This window comes from Hypanus sabinus, chromosome 11, assembly GCF_030144855.1.
Source record: "Hypanus sabinus isolate sHypSab1 chromosome 11, sHypSab1.hap1, whole genome shotgun sequence".
Lineage (NCBI taxonomy): Eukaryota > Metazoa > Chordata > Chondrichthyes > Myliobatiformes > Dasyatidae > Hypanus > Hypanus sabinus.
In genome coordinates, this window is record NC_082716.1 from 62,565,917 (window position 1) to 62,585,297 (window position 19,381).

A 19,381-nucleotide genomic window follows, 5' to 3' on the forward strand; every position below is an offset into this window, starting at 1 on the left:
TGCAAAGTCATAAAATTACCAGAAGTTACAAAATAAATAAGAATGTCAGTAAAAAGGAATAACAAGATGATGTTCATGGATTCAAGGACCATTCAGAGATATAAATGGCAGAGAAGAAAGAAGCTGTTAATGTGGGTCTTCAGCTCCTGTACCTCCTCCCTGATGGTAGAAATGAAAAGAGGGCATGTTGAGAATGGTGAGGATTCTTAATGATGTATGCCACCTTCTTGAAGATGTCTTCGATGGTGGGAGGGTTCTGCCTGCGATGGAACTGGCTAAGCACTCAAGTACTATGAACTTCCTCTGCCCACCTTTAACAGCCATGCTGTTTGTAGGCCATTCCTGAAGCTCTGCAATTCCCAAATCAATTCTTCATCAACCTTTGCTTTGTTCAACAAACTATGGCACAACGGCAATGCTCCCTAATAAATGGCAACATTGAGTGAAGTGAAGTGAAGTGATCTCAGAGAGCTGATTTGTAACGATAATGCGAAGGATGGGAAGGTGGACAAGAGAAAAGTTTGGAGGAAGCATTGTAGAAATTGAGAATAGACAACGAAAGAGAAGGGAGGTGTGTAAGTGGATCAGCATATGAATAACATTTAAAGCAGTGGTACTTTATCACATTACTGTTTCATCACTACAACTTTTTTGTTTTGAGTTGAGTTTATGTCTTAGGGACAATTTCAATTTAGAGACAGTTTAAACCAAAGCCAGAGTAAAATTATTGGGCTGCTAAGCAGAGCCCTGTGGAGTCAGCAAAAAAGTAGGCATCATTTTGTGAACTTGCAAATCTGCAAATCTTTCATCCTGCAATGTCTCCCTGGTAGGATGATAAACAGTGCAGAGAGGCAAGCACCCGGTTTTGAGTTTTGCTACATATTTATTCATTAGATGAGAAGGTTTACAACAGAACTCACTGCCGGCATTTAAAATTTTTTTGGAATGCAAAAATTCAGAAGGCAACTTCCAGATTTTGGGAACTAAGGAGCTGAAGGGCAATAATCAGTGGGGGAGTGATCGAAAGTGCAGGTAAGTTGCAATGGGCAAGGTACCAGTTGCTGGAAATTGGAGCCAAGGATTGTGTAGGGAAGTGCTGCCACAAACTAGGAATTGCTGCATGGTGCAATGATAAATACACAGACACAGAAGAATTCTGTGAAAGATTAAGAATCCGATAGAAGTGTGCCAGCAAACAAGCGGCTTGGAATATAATTGGAATTGTAATTGAAGTTATTTTTCAGTAAGGTTCGATGTATTTCTTGTGCATGCAAGCACTTCAAGTATTTCACTGTAATAGAAACACAAAAATAACACCACATTCCATCCATCTTTTGTTCTAATTTCTTTGAAGTTATTTTACAGTGCTTTTCAGCATCTAAATCCCCTTATTTCGGATCTTTACAGCAGTTCACTGCAGTTAGTGTAATCTTCTCTGCCCATTTAATGTGATTGTGTCTAATGTAGGATGAAGCGAAAGAGATGATTCATATCCAAACCTGATAAATGAAATATAAGTTTTATTCCTGCCAATGGAGATTCTTATAATGCCACTAAATTCATAAAGTTCCAAAGACATTCAGGATCGTAAATTAATTGGTCACATGGGTGTAATTGGGTTGCGCGTGCTCTTTGGGTTGGAAGGGCCTGTTACTGCACTGTGACCCTAATAATAATAATAATAATAAAATTCAGGAAGACTCAAATCAATTCTGAATAGGGAAAAACCTGTTTGGCACTGATTGAGTAATTTTACAAAAGTAAACAGTGTTGGAAATACAAATAGATGAATGCCTTTTGAAGAATGCCTCCGAGGAACCGGTGAGTGCACAGAATGAGGTTCGATGTACACCATAAAATGCTACGTTAAATGGAACCTGTGGAGCATGTGGCTTAGAGTTTGATTTACTAACTGAATGAATTGCAAGAAGAGTGGCAAAACGGTATTAGCACATACAGTTACAAACTTAGAGGGTCGCACATAGGTTTTCAGTCAGAAACCTGATGTTTGGTTGTAAAATCGTGGCTTGCCACAGAGTCATACAGGCATTTCCATGCCAAACATCAAGCACCTGTTCTGCACCCCACATTCTCAACAACTACCACTCAACTGTACCCCAATGCCAGTTACTCAAGAAACCACACATCTTTCGGATGTGGGAGGGAATCGTAACAACTGGGGAAGTTTGTGTAGCCCCTGAGAGAATGGGCAGACTCTGCACAGACAGCACTGAGGTCAGGGCTGAACTCGAATCGATTGAGCTGTAGGCAGTAGTTATACTAACTGTCCGATGAAACACTCCTGGTTGCGTTTTGCGAAAAGGGAACACACCATGTTGGATACCAGGTAGTGCATATCTGGGAACAGGGTCAAGTCATGTTCTCTCTGTCAGATCAGTGTTAATATTTAAAAATGGGTTAAACTGGCAGAGAAGGTACATAGAAACAGTATAGCAATCCGAGGTTAGGATTGCCCTTCAAATTCCAGGGCCCCCCCACCCCCCAGAGATGATAAAATCGTCAAGATCTATTGCATTTCAACAACAAGATGGCCAGGTCAGCAGAGCAATTGCCGAACATTGAGCCAGATCGCTGGCAAAGTTCATCCTTCAGCATGCACCGTCCCTGGTCCTATACAGTGCCAGGCTGCACTGGCATTTTTCACCACAACAAGTGCTGGGGATGTAATGCCTCTAGCCGAGTGAGGTCCTGGCCCATTCCGAGGATTCCTGGCTTATTCTGGGTCTAAAATGGATGGTTTGAATTATATAAACAACACAAGCCCAAGATCTAAGACAGAGACGTTCTAGGAAAATAATCAAACAAATGAAGAAATTTGCGTAAGTGTTTCAAATTCAAGTGCTTCTTCCCTGATGCCAACCATGGTAACATTTTTCAATTGTGTCTTCTTGTTTGGGATAAGAGGCTAAGTATGAAGTCATGCTCTTCCTCATGAAAAGATGCAGCCGAGAAACATTGCCAAGGGTTTCCTTGCCAAGCCAGGGAAATAAGGTCATGTACAAGTGACCAAGTGGCATGGAGTCTGCCACAGATCTGGTTCACTGCGCACTCCAGGATGGCAATATTTGTTCATGTCATGGTTAAACCTGCATGGTGAGTGGTGAGTAGACATCGAATCACACAATGCCATCCATAGGTTTTCAAGAGTAATTTCAATTTTTAACGACGAATTAGTAGCACCAGTCCCTTCTGAGTTAATTTAAATACTTCAGTAGTTTTTGCTGTAAACTATACCTCTTCCTCTGTTCCTTCTTTGCACAGCTGCAAACAGCTTGCTTCACGGGAAAGGGCTGTACAACATCCTGAAAGCTGTTTTCTTCAGGAACTAATGAGAGCTGAACTCAGCATTCAGCACTTGGAAAGGCAAGTCAGAGCTAGGCCTTACTGCATTACACAAACACTCCTTTTGTCTTTACCCAGGAGATCTCCAGGCTTGTTTTGGCATGCAACTCTGTTACTGCTGTGACTGCCGGATCGAGGCCCTACCCTGCTTCAAGTGGTTACTCAGGAGCACAAAGCAACAGCCAGTCATCTGAGTTACAGCCAGTTAATTGTCAATTTTAGACGTTACCTGCAAACCATAGTGGGAGTGTGTGTCTGTCTATGTTTGACTCGGATTGTACAGATATATACATTTATGCTTGAAGATGTATTTCAAAGGTGGAAAATAGAGTAGACAACTTTATTTTTGCTTTGATGCCTCTTGCTGTATTAAAGGGAAAAAGGGAATAATACTTTTGTACAGCACAGAAGTAGGCCTCCCATGTCCATGTCAACCTTTTTGCCCATTTACATGATCCAATTTGCCTGCATTGTGCCCATATCCTCTAATGTCTTGCTTCTTCAAGTGCCTAACTAAATGCCTCCTAAAATTATATCTGATTCCATTATCTCCTCTGGAACAAGTTCCAGACATTAACCAGTTTCTGTACCAGAAATAACCTTTCTCCTCAAGTCCCCTTTAAAATCCATTCCATTCACCTTGGCTTCTGGTTTTTTGATGCCCCTAACACTGGAAAAAGATTCTGACTAACTACTGAAACTATGCCTTTTACAATATTGTGTAAAGGACACCTTCAGCCTCCTTCACTCCAGGCAGAACAAGTCCAGTCAGTTCAAGCTATCCCCATGACTAAAGTCCTTTATTTCAGGCAGTATCCTGGTGGGACTCCTTTGCACTCTCTCCTGTTCAACCACATCCTTCCTATAGTGAGGCCACCAGAAGTACGCACAATTGCTGTGTGACCTGGCCAATGTTTTGTAAAGTTTCCATATAACATCCCAATTTCTATATTCTATGTCTTGAACTATGAAAATAAGTATTCCAGCTCCCTATCTATATATGCTCAGTGGCTACTTTATTAGGTACGCTGCTCATCAATGCAAATATCTAATCAGCCAATCATGTGGCAGCAACACAACGCATAAAAGCATGCAGACGTGGTCAAGAGGTTCAGTTGTTGCTCAGACCAAACATCAGAATGGGGAAGAGATGTGATCTGAGTGCGGGATGATGATTGATGCTGGACAGGGTGGTTTGAGTATCTCCTGGGATTTTCACACACAATATTCTCTAGTTTTTACAGAGAAAGGTGAGATAAACAAGAAAATAAAAGACATTCAGTGAACAACAATTTTGTGGGCAAAACCCCCTTGTTATGGAGAAAGGTCGGAGGAGAATCACCAGCCTAGTTCAAGCCGACAGTAACTATGCATTTGAACAGTCACGTGCAGATGTGCATCTCTGAACACACAACATGTCAAACCTTCAAGTGGATGGTCTACAGCAGCAGTAGACCATACTGGGCTCCACTCCTGTACCTAATAAAGTGGCCATTTTTTCCTCTTTCAGGGAACAACGGAGTTTGAACCAGAAGCTCTCTATGTTCATCAGTTTTCATTCGTGCCTTAACATCTATTGTATGTATCCTAACATTTATTGTTTATATCCTATAGACAGCACAACACAGTGTCATTGTTTAATGCAGTTGATATAAAAAGAAGGCATTACATGTGTAGAGCGAAACCTGAAATTATCAGTGCTGAAGCATTACTGAGTTGGATCATGCTGGATGAGATAGCCCAATATCATAACCCCACCCGTCTGCACTCAGCAATCTTGCCCAGCCTTTGCCTCTTCAACTAGATTGGTGAGATCTTATGGCAACTAGTCCTTGAGTGGTACAATGTTTAGAGCCAACGCCGCCCGCAAACCCTATCCCTATCTCAAACTCCAGTGCCCCTCACAGGGTTTGACAAAGGCAAAGTTGCATGTGTGAGGATGGGCCCATCAAAGTTTGATTTACATTTTAAATTGATTAACAATAATGGAAATATTTTTTGTACTAAAAGTTCATCAAAACATATTAAGACACTTGAATCATTGAACATGTTAATAACTGCCTTCTTTATTCCTTATCCTTGTAAAGTGAATAGATTGCCCTCTCCTGCAACCAATCATATATGAGGTCCAAGGGGATGGACCACTTCCAGGTAATAGAGGGATATCAATTATGCTCTCTGTTGCAGATGTAACAAATTTTCTTCAGATGCATAGACAACGTAATAGTTGCTATATAAATGCAAATAGACTACTCGCAGTCTCTCAAGTCTGTCCCATTATTCAGCTGGATTGTATCTGATCTTAACTCAATCTATCCAAATGGTTGAGTTCTACACTCTATCTGCCATTGGGCCACAAGTAGAGAAGACTGAACTATGATGCTGTGTGCAAGTGCTGAAAAAGGAAGGAACAATGAATAATGAGATATTTAAGGGATGATTTTAAACAACCACAATAATCTTTTTAGTTTTTAGCTTTACAGGTGAAGCATCTTGTGTTTTTTCTTGAGATCTGCTTCATTAAAGCCACTGATATGCTGGACAGACAGCTTCCAGAACATCTTTCAGGTTCAGACTATAGTTAATTGAACACCGATTGATCTTCAGCACACAGCTGGTATGTGCCTGGGTGGAATCAATCCAGAGGTTTATAACCAGACCTGAGGTAAGTGAAGAGAAATGTTGTTTATTGAGTTCCAAATCACTAAATGGGTTTCTAAACTTGTTTGGAATTGCTGTTGTGCATTGGATACCTGACCCCTATATCATTATGCCTGTCACCACACACAACAGATTTAGGAAGACAGGGAGGAGCAATGAACATTTTGCAATTGCAGTGAAGTTTCTGGCCTCTCGTGGTATATATTGATTTGTAGTTATGGGAATTACTAAACAATACATTGCCTTTTAAAATTGGCATCTATATTCAGCACAGCAATATTAGTAACAGCTGTTTACTAAAGAAAGAAGAATGTGCATTTATACTCCCAAGAGTATTTTATTTGACATGCAGTTGCCACTGGTAAGGCTAGTAATAACTGTAAATCTCAGAGTGCCACTGAGAAAGAGGTAGTGGATTACCTCTGTCAATTGCTGCAGTCTTCTAATGAAGGTGCCGTCACAATTTTGTTGGGTAGAGTGTGCCAGGTTTTAGACCTAATGATGAAGAGACGGTATTTGCAAGGTAGGATGTTACTGTTGCCCTTGTGCCTCTTAAGGTGTTGAAGTTATAAGGTGGGACAAATTCCCTGGGTAAATAACCACAGTGCATTTTGTAGATGGTAAATATTACAGCCTTGTGCATTGGTGATGGAGGGGACAGATGTTCACACTGTTTGATGAGACGCCAGGTCAAATAGTTTTAGCTTAGTTTAGAGAAACAGCATAGTAATGGACCTTTCCAAATTACACCCATGTGAACAATTAACTCGCTGCCCTGTACGTCTTTGCAATGTGGGAGGAAACCGGAGCACCCACAGGAAACCCACGTGGTCAGGGGGAGAACGTACAACCCCCTTACAGACACTGGTGGGAATTGAATCCATGTTACTGGCACTGTAATAGTGTTAAGCTAACTGGTATACTGTAAAAATATGCTGCTTTGTCCTGGATGGTACTGAACTTTGAGATGTTATTAGAATGCAACTCACTTGGGAAAATGGGGAATATTCCATTACATTCCTTCTGAAGGCTGGAAGAGATTTGTCATGTTAGGGAGTGAGTAAGACATCAAATGATGTGCAGCTCTAACCTGCTGTTGGAGCCACTATACCTCTATGGCTAATTCAGTCGAGTTTCGGATCAGTGTTAATCTCAGAAGCTTAATGGTGGGGAAAATCTGCGATGGCAATGCCATTGAATTTGAATTGTAGCTGAATGGACTTTTTCTTGTAGGTGAAGGACATTGCCTGGCACCTTGGCACAAATGCCTGAATGCTGCTGTCTTACTCTTTATATACTGTTAGAATTTCCTACTATTTCTTATGCCCACAGGTTTTCTCTCAAAATAGTTTTACAATTTTTATGAGCTTTTTGGTCTTTCACTGCTGGGTCCTAAAAATTCTTCCTAGCCCTCAGTCCTACCACTAGTGCTTGAAATTTTGTATGCCCTACATTGAATGTAATATTATCTTTGACCTCCTTTGTTAATCAAAGAATATTCCACTTCACCATGAATCTCTCTTACTAACTGGGATCCCTGCTGAGTGTTATGGACAAGCTAATTGAATATCTACCATTGTTCATCTGCTGGCCTGTTTCTTAGCTTAGTTTCCAGGTCCACTTCATGCAATCCACTTTTGCACCATGAAAATTATTTAAATTGAAGACAATGGTTTTGACCTTTTATTGCTGTTTCGCAAACTGCATCTGGAATGCTACATAGTGGTCATTACCACTGAGAAGAACTATAACATTAAGATGCCTTATGAATCCTTATTGGTGGTATCTGAGTTGTCCATTTCTGGGTAGGTTCGGTATCATACTATTGAATGAAACTGTCTTTGACTCACATTACAAATTTGTCTTCTCTGATATCCCAGCCAGTTTGGTTCATCTGATCAGTATATAGATGTCCATGCCAGTTGCAATCAGATTTGCTCTCTCTATTTCTCCACTCATGCCCTGTTGGGAGGACACATTCTGGGAGCCGAAAGGCTATTCCCACCCTTGTTGATTTGCAATCTAAAGAGCATTTTATCAGATCAGGATTTGATCAAGGTAAGTTACTAAGGTTAATAATGTGTAATAGCATTCCAAACATTAAGATTCATGATGTAGTTTCAAAATCTCTTCGCTGCATTTATAAAATGCACAATAGTCAAAACTTGCAGTGAAGAAATATTTGTTTTTAAGCATTCTTCAATAGTAAAAGAAATTTGAATGCCAGGGTTGCTTACCAAGTTAGGAAAAAGGCACACTTTATGGGGTGTGCCTTTAATGTCAGCATTATTAACATGGGCATTGTCAATGAGTTGTATACAGTGTGGGTTTTGATCGAGGGAGAGACTGCTGATTTGCAGAAATTCAGTAGGGCAGACAAGGTTTTATCCTGTGGTGCATATTACAACACTTGCTACTAAGTATGAAGCTGTTGAGGGTTGGGTTAGATATACTGGCCCAACATGTTGCTCTTTAGCCTGTTATACTCCCTCGGTCTGTCATTTTGAGCTCTATGATACCGACCCAGTAAAGAAGGGTTACATTACACTATAAAGCTGGGAGTTACCTTAATTGAAACTTTCTAGGTAAGGGTTTCTCTGATTCTTTTCCTCCATCTAGAAATTCCTGTGCTGTGTGGTTCTCATCTCAATGGGTCCAAAGATTGAGCATACAGGACTCGATGGGTGGGGGAGAACTATTAGATCAATACTGTACCTGACCCTCTCTGAAGCACGCCATGGGGAGGAAGCAATGATAAGAATTATGACCTTTCTGTTTGGTTTAGAAGACACCAACCACTCAAAATATCAGGCACATTTGCTCTGAAATTTGGTCTGGTGCCATACTGGCTGCAGCAAGATTACAGCACACAGATTGTATCTTTAGCTTTTCCCACAAATGCCGAAAACGCAGCCAGCCATGTTGTTCAACTGATGCCCAAGATAAGAACCCCCTATTCTGCTGTAGTCCATAATTTTAACAATGCTCATCTGATTGTCACCAGCCATGCATTTAAAATGAGCCGACAGGTAGTTTGGAGATTCTGTTTTGACCCAGACCCATTCTGCGTAAATGATTGACATCAAACATCACAGATCAGAATCACCCATCCCTTTGAGATCAGTGTCTAACATAGACAGCCATCACAGTCACTATCACCCCCCATGCATCTTCAACCAGTTGCTGCACTCCCACATCGTCAGCGGGGCCAAGGTGGGAGCAAGGGGGCACTGAGGACTGCTAACAGGTATGTTGGTCAGAGGACTTTACAGGCCGTGTAAAAAAAATTCCTGCTCAGAGAATGGTTGCCCCATGCAGCTGTAAAGGAAGATATTGTCCATAATCCTAAATTTCCCTGCTATGCAAAAATCCATCTACCTGAGTCTTAAATACTGTATATCTAATGAGGTAGCATCTACTGCTTCCCTGGGTGCAGAATTTGTCTCTGGGAAAAGCAGGTTCAAGTTCAAGTTCATTCAACTGCACGCATGTATACAGCTAATCGAAACAATGTTCCTCTAACACCAAGGTGCAAAACACAGTACAAGTGCAGCACATAAAATAATATTAACAGACAATTAAAAATATTCTCTCCATGTACAAGCTGACATAAAGTGCACATACAGCATATAATTCAACATACAACAGTATAATACTACTGGCGCTGCCATAAATAATTTGCACTGGGTGGTATCAGGGTGCTCAGAGCTCTTGAACATTGGGGGAAGAAGCTTTTACCCAGCCTAGCAGTCCCAGTTCTTTATACTTTGGTCTCATCTGCCTGACAGTAGGAAGTCCAAGAGATTGTGGGATGGATGGGAGGGGGTCCTTGACAATGCTGAGGGCTGTGTGATTACAGTGCTTCTGGTATATATCCTGGATGGGGGAAGACAGACGTTGATTATTCTCTCTGTAGTTATCCCAATCTGTTGCAAGGTCTCGCAGTCAGATGCCTTGCAATTCTCATGACAGATGTAACTACAGCTGGGTGGGACACTCTCACTGATGGAATGCATTAGGATAGGGTGGGGACCCCCACTCAACTCAATCTCCTCAGAAAGTGGAGGCACTACTGTGTTTTCTTGACTAAAGAGGTGGTGCTGAGGTAACAGGTGAGATGTGTAATTTCCAAAAAGATTGGTTCTCTGCCCCAGGCTCTCTCCATGGAGGAGCCATTGATGTGCATTAGGGCGTGATCAGCTTGCACCTTCTTGAAGTCCACTTCATATCTGTAGTTTCTCCTGATCTCCAACCTAAATCTATTCCCCTGAATTTTCAGGCTATGTCCCCTAATTCTAGTCTCACTTAATAGTGGAAACAATTTTCCTGCCTCTATCATATCAATCCCTTTCATAATTTTATGTATTTCTATAAGATCCCCTCTCATTCTTCTGAATTCCAGCAAATGTCATCTGTGGCAACTTAAACTCTTCTCAAAAGTTAACCTCTTCATCTCCAGAATCAAAGGTTCAGAGGTTCATTTATTTTCAAAGTACACAACTCTGAAACTCTTCTTCTCTGGGTCGCCATGAAACCAAGACAAAAAGAAAGGCAGCACGATCATCAACCCCCACATCCCTCCTCCCACACAAAAAAAAAGCGCGACAGGGATCAGAACTGCATGCAGTACTCCAGATACGACCTCACCAGAACCCTGTACAGTTGCAGCGTAACATCCCTGCTTTCAAATTCAATCTCTCTAGCAATGAAGTCCAAATTTCCATTTGCCATTTTAATAGCCCATTGCATCTGCAAACCAACCTTTTGCAAATCATGCACAAGCATTCCCAATTCCCTCCGCTCAACAGTATAGTGCAATCTTTCACCATTTAAATAAAAATCTGATCTATTTTTCCTTCCAAATTGGACGACTTAAAATTTTTCAATTTTGTACTCCATCTATCAGGTCCTTCCCACTCACTTAAACTATCTGTATCTCTTTGCAGACTCTCTATATTTGGAAGAGGGGACCAAGTGTAGCATATCTAAGTTTGCTGATAACATAAAGTGAGTTGAAGAGCAAGTGTTCCCACTCAATTTAGTGCCATTAGCAACTTAGATACGTTACACTTGGTCCCAACATCCAAATGGTTAACCTATACCCTGTCTTGTCCTCTCCTTCCCCTTGGTCATGTTTGTCCAGTGCTCCATTGCTGTTGCTGTTGAGCAGAATTCCATGCACTGTTGGGATGTTGGAAACTCTCCCTGAGACTCATTTCTGAGAGTGCCAGTTGTCTCTAGTTTCCTAAATCTCTGCTAAAACATGCCAGTAACTATCAAAGAGTTCTCGTGACTTTGATTTTATCCTTATGATTCAGTATTGTAGTACGAACTAGCTGGATTCAAGAGAGGGACTTTTGATCCATGAAGCCAGCAAATTGGCTGATGCCTCTTGAGGAAGCTATCTGCGCTTTCTGTCTTCCATTTGTCACAGCTGCTTCCTCTGTCCAAGTGTGACATAACAACTTGCTGGCAGGGTAAACAGAGCTTGCAGAAAAGTAATAACATCACCCAGGATGTGTAGCGGATGTTTCCTCAGGTGAATAAAGCAATAAAACTGAGACAGGAAATACTCATTATGTTAGAAATATGTTGCAATTAATTGCAGATCAATATGTCATTAAAAATGGGATCTGGTGCTCTGTGTACTGGGAAATCCAGCGATGGATAGATGGGGCTTGTAACTTTTGCCGTGGAATTCCAATCTCGATATACATGGCCTCAGCTTAAATACATTCAAAAAAAATCTCTGCCTATCTAAGAACATATTGAAATACAGTTAAACTGGGGACAGGCAAGTAATCATAATATATAATGTATACATAAACAGGAAATGAATATCCATTGCCACTTTCCAACCAGTGGATTGAAATAATTTGAGAGTCAGTATTTAAAAATCTGCACCTTTTTCATTAATAGTAGAAAGTACAACAAACATGCATCTCTTTATATTGAAGAGATTTTCCAGATTTTCCCTTTCTTTGTATTGCCCTTGTGAACAAAAGCTGAAGTTTTTCATTAGGACTTAATGTTATTTAAAATAACAAGCAGTAATAAAGATTATACAATTTATAATTTACCTATCCAACAGCACACAAAATCACTCAAAGCATAAATTCAATAATATATAACCAGTTCAGCATTGAAACATCATAATATTCTATAATTTGAAATCCTTGTTAATGCATAATTACAAATGGAAAAAATAAATGTAGACACCTACCTACGTATCTTCTACCATTCCAAACATAGGTGCCAGATACATGGGATAACATAATAATAAAGCTGTAACCAGTCAGTACCAGTAAAGTGAGTGCATTCATTTTTCAGCCAAGGAGTTCAGTCCACACAATTTCACTGGCGTTGACTATCGTAGAAGAAGAAATGTACAGTAAGGGGTTCACCAAGTGAACTTATATTGCCTCGCTGCTTGACTAATTCTGACACATCTCAGAATCTCCTGCAGTAAGGTGATCAGAGTCTCCCGATGTGATTCAGACATGTACAGGAGCCCAGCCCTCTGTCATCATGTGGCTTTGCTCCATCATTCAAAGCAGAACTCAGCTCTTACAAAACATCACGCCTTGCCCTGCCCAGACTACTTCATCTGGAATAGTGCCAAGACTTTGGAAAGTACCTGTTGAGAGAAGGTGAACTGCTTTCAGTCTATTCACAGCACTGTGCCAGCTGGTTAAGGTTCGGAATTCTTGTTCCTTTGACAAGTAGAAGCAATTGCTATAGATCAGGGTAATTATTCAATTTTTAAAAATGTACATTTGTTACCCACCAGTTCATTTCAGTGTTTTGAAGCGATGAACAAGCTAAGCTGGCTCTTTCAGCAAAACAAAGGAGAACTTATATACATTCAGAAAGCTAATATTTATTCTCATTGTCTGTGCACTGATTCACATTGCAATATGATTTCATATTAACTAAACACTTCAGCAAAGGAACATAAACCGGGAGAGGCACTGACTCAACTGGATTCAACCCTCTCTATCAGACAATCAGATCATAATCAGGAATTGGAATTTTCCCCAAAGTGTGGAATCAAGGTAATTTTTCAGTTGTTATTTTGTGGGCATCACTGGCAAAGCTAGCTCTAATTTCCCGACTCCAGGTACCCTGAGAAGGTGAAAAACTGTGAATAATTGTATTGCAATAAAGCCGAGAGGGTTACTTGGTCTTGCAAAGGATAGATGAGACTGTAGTTATGTACAGGCCAAATAGGGTGAAAGAATATCAATTTACTTTCTAAAGTGTGCGCGCTGAACAATTATCTTCTCCAGATGAACACTTCTATTCTAGCATGAAACCTAAATATTGTTACACCAAATTTACGTTAAGATTTGAACCTTTATCCTCTTAATTATTGGACCTCCTTCATGATTGCATCAACATGTGGGACCCAGGATAGATCCTCTGAGATGCTGATGACCAGGAACTGGAAGCTGTCCACTCTTCTCATTGCTGATCCCTCCTGAGTGTGTTCTCCTGTTCTTCCTGAAGTCTGCAAACAGTTCTTTTGTCTTATTAACAAGGCTGTTATCGCAGCACCTCGCAGCCAACTGATCTATCTTGATCTAATCTGTTTTCTCATCTCCATCAATATTAAATATAAAAAAGGTGAAAGTTCACCTGGGACCAATGGGAGTGTAGAGTTGAGAATACAGTCAGATCAGCAATTATCATTAAATGGCAGAGTAGGCACAAGAGGGCAACTCTGACTGACTCTTTCTAATTCACATGTTTTTGCAGAGTTTCTTCGAAGTCTGCTCCAGTGTAATGTTCACTCATCCTGCACATGATTGACTGCCATTGCAGTTAAAGGGCATTTAGGCAGGATGATAAATCCGCATTACTGTTAGTAGTTACATCTTATCAATGATTAAATAAATAAAATCCTATCTCCTACTCTCCCATTTTTAAAAATTTTATTTAGAGATACAGAGTGGAACAGGCTCATCTGACCTTTGGAGCCACACTGCCCAGCAACCCACCCATTTAGCCCTAGCCTAATTTACAATGACCAATTAACCAACTAACCAGTATATCTTTGAATTGTGGGAGGAAAGTAGAGCACCTAGAGGAAACCCACACGCTCACGAGAAGAATGCACAAGCTTCGTAAAGATGGCACCGGAATTGAACTCTGAACTTTGACGTCCCGAGCTGTAATAGCGTCGTGCTAAATGCTATGCTACAGTGGTGCTCCACATTTTCTGAGTTAAAGAGCTATTACAAAGCAAATTGGTTTGTCATCAATAGAGATCAACAGATTTAATAAAGGCATAAGTTTAATTAAATATTGTGATATTTCCCTTAACTTGAATGTTCTGGATATAATTCTTGAAAAGCATTTTGATTAAGGGAGCAGAATATAGGAACAAAATATTAGCTGTTTAAGGAGGAATGTTGTGTTAAGTGGTTCTTTCAGCTTGCATGCGTTCTGTATTTGTAATTATTTACAAATAACTTGCTTACATTGTCATGTCCATTTTGTGTTAGGATAACAGGATAAAGGTGTATTCATAACACTGTCAGCTTAGTAATAGGAACAGGTCATCAGTGAGTGTGCATGAGATGTCTTTTTGCTAGCCAAAAGGCTTTAAACTTTAAAATTTTATCTTTTCAGTAACACTATTTTGCTTTCAGGAGCCTCTAATTCTCAACAGCCTAGAATTTAAAAATGCTCCAACCGATAAATTTATGCCATGCCCAATGAGCATCACATCAGTGAAAGGGAAACTATTGGAGAGGATTTCTGTGCACTCGGCCTGATTAGGGAGATTGTGTGGAGCAGGTCATTTCTTACAAGTAGCAAAGGCGGTCGGTGGATGGATTGTGGAAAGATAGTCAGCAAGGTGCCTCAAGGGAGACATCCAGTAGATTAAGGTGCATGAGATCCATGGTGACTTGGCATTTGGATTCAGAGTTGTCCCTAGGTTATGAAGGGTAGTAGTCCATGGGTCTTATTTTGTTTGGCAGTCTGGGGCTAGCAATGCTCTTGGACCTCTGCTGTTTGTCACATATACATGACATGGATGAAAACATTGATGGTTAGTAATTTCACAGACGATAACAAAATTGGTGACATTGTAGATAGTGCAGAAGATTGCCAAAAGGTCAGTTGCAGATATGGCTGGAGAAACGGCAGATGAAGTTTAATCAAGGGAAATGAGATGTATAACAAACCATATATATCAGCACTGAAACAGGCCATCTCAGCCCTTCTAGTCAGTGCCAAGCGCTTACTCTCACCTAGTCCCACCTACCTGCACTCAGCCTATAACCCTCCATTCCTTTCCTGTCCATGTACCGATCCAATTTTTTTTTTAAATGACAAAATCAAACTCGCATGTCTTTCATGTTGGGAGATCAAATGTAAAGCTAATGGTAGGATCCTTACTGCTTTCAACATACAGAGGGATCTTGGGTTCGAGTGCATAGTGCACTGAAAGTGGCCTCATAAGATGATAGGGTAGTAAAGAAGGCAGATGGCGTGCTTGCTTTTATTAGTCAAGGCACTGTATTCAAAGGTCAACAAGTTATATTACGGCTTTATAATACTTTAGTTAGGCCACATGTTGAGGATTACATTTACTTCCAATTGCCCCATTATAGAAAGGATCTGGAAGCTTTAGAGAGGGTGCAAAGATTTATCAGGAAAATGCATGAATTATAGAGCATGTCTCGTGAGGAAAGGTGGAGTGAGCTAGGGCTTTTGTCTTTGGTGCAAAGGGAGATGAGAGGCAACTTGACAGAGAGAGAGGACAGCCAGCACCTTTTTCTCAGGGCAGCGATGGTTGATACGAAATGACTTACTTTTAAGGTGATTGGAGGTAAGCATAGGAAGGATGTCAGAGGTATTTTTATATATGCAGGGTGGCTGGGGCATGGAATACACTGTTGGAAGTGGTGGTAGAGTCAGATACTTTAGGGGTATTTAAGAGACATGGGTGTAAGAAAAATGGAGGGTTAAGTGAGAGAGTAGGTTTAGATTAATTTTGTCATAGGTTAAAAGATTAGCACAAAATCATGAGCCAAATGTCCTGTACTGTACTGTACTGTTCTATGTTCTATATTCTATTCCAGATTTTAAACATCTGAATTTCTTAACTTTCACAACACAGCTGTCTTACTAGAGGCCCTCTGGAAATGATTTTTTCTCACATGATCATGGGTGGGTCCATTTACTCTGGCTGACTATCTATTAGTCATGTATGATATATGAACACACCTTGGTGAGGTGCAGACTATGCTGCAAGCTATGGCAATTGATCACAGCTCAACAATGAGGTGATGACGTTCAGGTCCTGCCTCTGATGGTCATATTGTGTTTTTTGTTCAAGTGGGTTGCCAGAAAACTTCACAATTCAGTAGAATTCGGGTTGATCATCAGAAGAGAGGTCTTTAAAATACATGTGCAATCCGGTTGATACATAATTCTTTTGTATTACCTGTTTACACCCAGGGATTGTACTGAAAAAATCAGGAAAAACATTGCCCTATGCAACTTCTTCAGATTTGCTCCCTCTAACAGATGCATGCCTTCTAGTATTAGATACTTCGACGCTGTGAAAAAGATATCATCTATCTATCTATCTATACCTCTTATTATTTTATGAACTCCTAACAAGCCTCTGTAGTTCCTGAGAAAACAGTGCAAGATTGTTCGACCTCTCCTCATAGTATATGTACTCCAATCCAGGCAGCATCCTGGTGAACCTCTTCTGTGCCTTCTCCAAGGCCTCCAGATCTCTAAAGCCCATAGATCCTTCCTATAATGGGCAACCTGAACTGAATGTAATACTCCTGACATGGCCTAACTACTATTATGATCTAACCAGGATTTTAATAGAGCTGCAACGTTATCCCACGACTTCAACTCAATTCCCCAATTAATGAAGGCCAACACATCTTATGCCTTCTTAACAACTTTATCAACTTGTGTGGTAACTTTGAGATATCTATGAATATGGACCCTCAACATCCTTCTGTTCCTCCACATTGTTATGAATCCTGCCATAACCCTGTATTCTGCCTTTAAATCCAATCTTCCAAAGTGTATCAGTTTTTGGGATTTCAATTCCATCTGCCACTTTTCAGACTAGTTCTGCATCCTGTCAACGTCCCACTCCAACCTACAAAAATCCTCCACACTATCCACAACTCCATCAACCCTCATGTTGTCTACAAACTTACTAACCCATCCTGCCCCTTTCTCATCCAATTAACTTATAAGAATCACTAAGAGTGGGAGTTCCAAAGCAGATGCCTGCAGAACATCACTGGTCACCATCCTCCAGGTAGAATGCACCCCATCAACAACCCTGCTCTGCTTTCTGTGGGCAAGAAATTCCATGCTTCTCCAAATGTTTGTAAATCCTGTCTCTAAGAATGCGCCCCAGTAAGACTCAGTGGTCTATAATTCCCAGGATTATTCCTATTACCTTTTTGAACAAAGGAATAACCTTTGCCACCCTTCAATTTCCTGGTACCACACCAGTACCAAAGATGCAGCACTCTTTCTTCGCTTCTCGTAATAACTTGGGGTATATCCCATCTGTCCCTGAGGATTTATCTATCCTAGCATTTTTTCAATGTTCCAAAACATCCTGTTTCTTAATCTCAACATGTTCCAGCATATCTATGCTGACCTCATATTCGTCAAGGTCCCTCTCACTAGTGAATGTTGAAGCAAAGAATTCATTACAGACCTTCTTAAGCCCCTTCGGGGATACCTTGTAACTTTCAAGTGCCTTGTCTGGTCTTTGCTTCCTGAACCTTAAGTTAAACCGAGGTGTTTCATTTCTCTTGTCAACCATGGTTTCTTCACCCTGCCATCCTTTCCCCGCCTCAGTGGGACAAGCCTATCCAGAACCCCAACCAAGAGTTTCCTAATTGATCTCCATACTTACGTTGTGTATTTCTCTGAGAACATCTGTTCCCAATCATGCTCCCAAGTTCATGCTTAAGAGCATCCAAATTAGCGCCCCATGAAATACTTCTCTATACTGTCTATTCCTATCCTTGTCCAAGGCTATGCTGAAGGTTAGGGAATTGTGGTCACTGTCTCAGAACTGGTTGCCCACCAAGAAATCTGTCAGATCCAGTATGGCCTCTCCCGTGGTCATCCAGTCTGTATATTGTGTCAGGAATCCTTCCTGACACACCTCACAAATGCTGCCCCATTTAAACTTCTTGTACTAAGAGAGATACCAATCAATATTAGGGAAGTTGAAGTTACTCATGACAACAACCCTGTTATTTTTACGCTTTTTCCAAAATCTGCCTAATGATTTGCTCCCCAGTGTCCCTGTTAATATTGGGGTGGGGGGAGGGAGTCTTTAGATACTCCCAATAGAGTGGTTGTTTCTGACTTCAGCCCACATTAACGCAGTAAATTATCGGTCCATGATATTTTCCTTTACCACAGCTGTGATACAATAAATAAAATCGGAACGTGCTGGAAGTAACTCAGCAGGTCAGGTAGCATCTGCGGAAAGAGAAACAGAGCCAAGGACCCTTCAAGTGAACTAATTGAAACTGAGCTAGCTTAAAGTGCTGAAAGTGTGGGGGAGACATGAATAAGAATCCACTGGGGACGTACAAGGCAAATGAGACTTAGGTCATAAGGCATTGGAGCAGAATTAGGCCATCTGGCCCATTGAGTCTGCTCTGCCATTCAATCATGGCTGATCCGTTCTTTTTCCTCCTCAACCCCAGTTTCTGGCCTTCTCCCCATAACCTATGATGCCATGTCCAATCAAGAACCTATCAATCTCTGCCTTAAATACACCCAACAACCTGGTCTCCACAGCTGCATGTGGCAACAAATTCACCACCCTCTGGCTAAAGTAATTTCTCCGTATCTCTGTTTTGAAAGGGCGTCCCTCTATCCTGAGGCTGTGTCCTCTTATTCTCCCACCATGAGAAACATTCTTTTCCAAGAATAGACACATGGATGAAGGAAAAGGGAGGGCTATATGGGAGGGAAGGGTGATCTTAGAATAGATTGAAGAGATGACCAAACATCATTGGCTGAAGGGCACCTACTGTACTGGTCTACATTCTATGAATGCCAACCTTGAAGAAAATCTGCTCCTCTCTGGGCACTCCATCTGTCCCTTTTGTCTTGTTTACACTTCCACTCCCTTACTGTTGTACAAGACCACCTTTTCCTTCTCTACTTGCTAGTTCCGATGAAGGGCTGTGACCTGAAACATTCTCTCTCTCTCTCTCTCTCTCGTGATTACAGCATTTTCAGTTGTTTAGTTCCGGTGTAAGACTGTATTTGATGAAACTGATCCATGTTGTCTGTTAAAATTTTTTTTTAAATATTTACTTGCAGCAGG

The 19,381-nt window shown here is 40.9% G+C and overlaps 1 protein-coding gene across 1 annotated transcript in view; it reads right to left on the reverse strand.

Moving 5' to 3' along the window:
• Positions 1–12,392, reverse strand: part of LOC132401596 (laminin subunit gamma-1-like) — a 50,035-nt gene extending 37,643 nt beyond the window's left edge. Inside the window, exon 1 of the mRNA XM_059983616.1 lies at positions 12,248–12,392. Coding sequence (XP_059839599.1) covers positions 12,248–12,347 — 100 coding nt within the window. The 5' untranslated portion in view covers positions 12,348–12,392. The remainder of the gene's footprint in view (positions 1–12,247) is intronic.
• Positions 12,393–19,381: the final 6,989 nt, after the last annotated feature.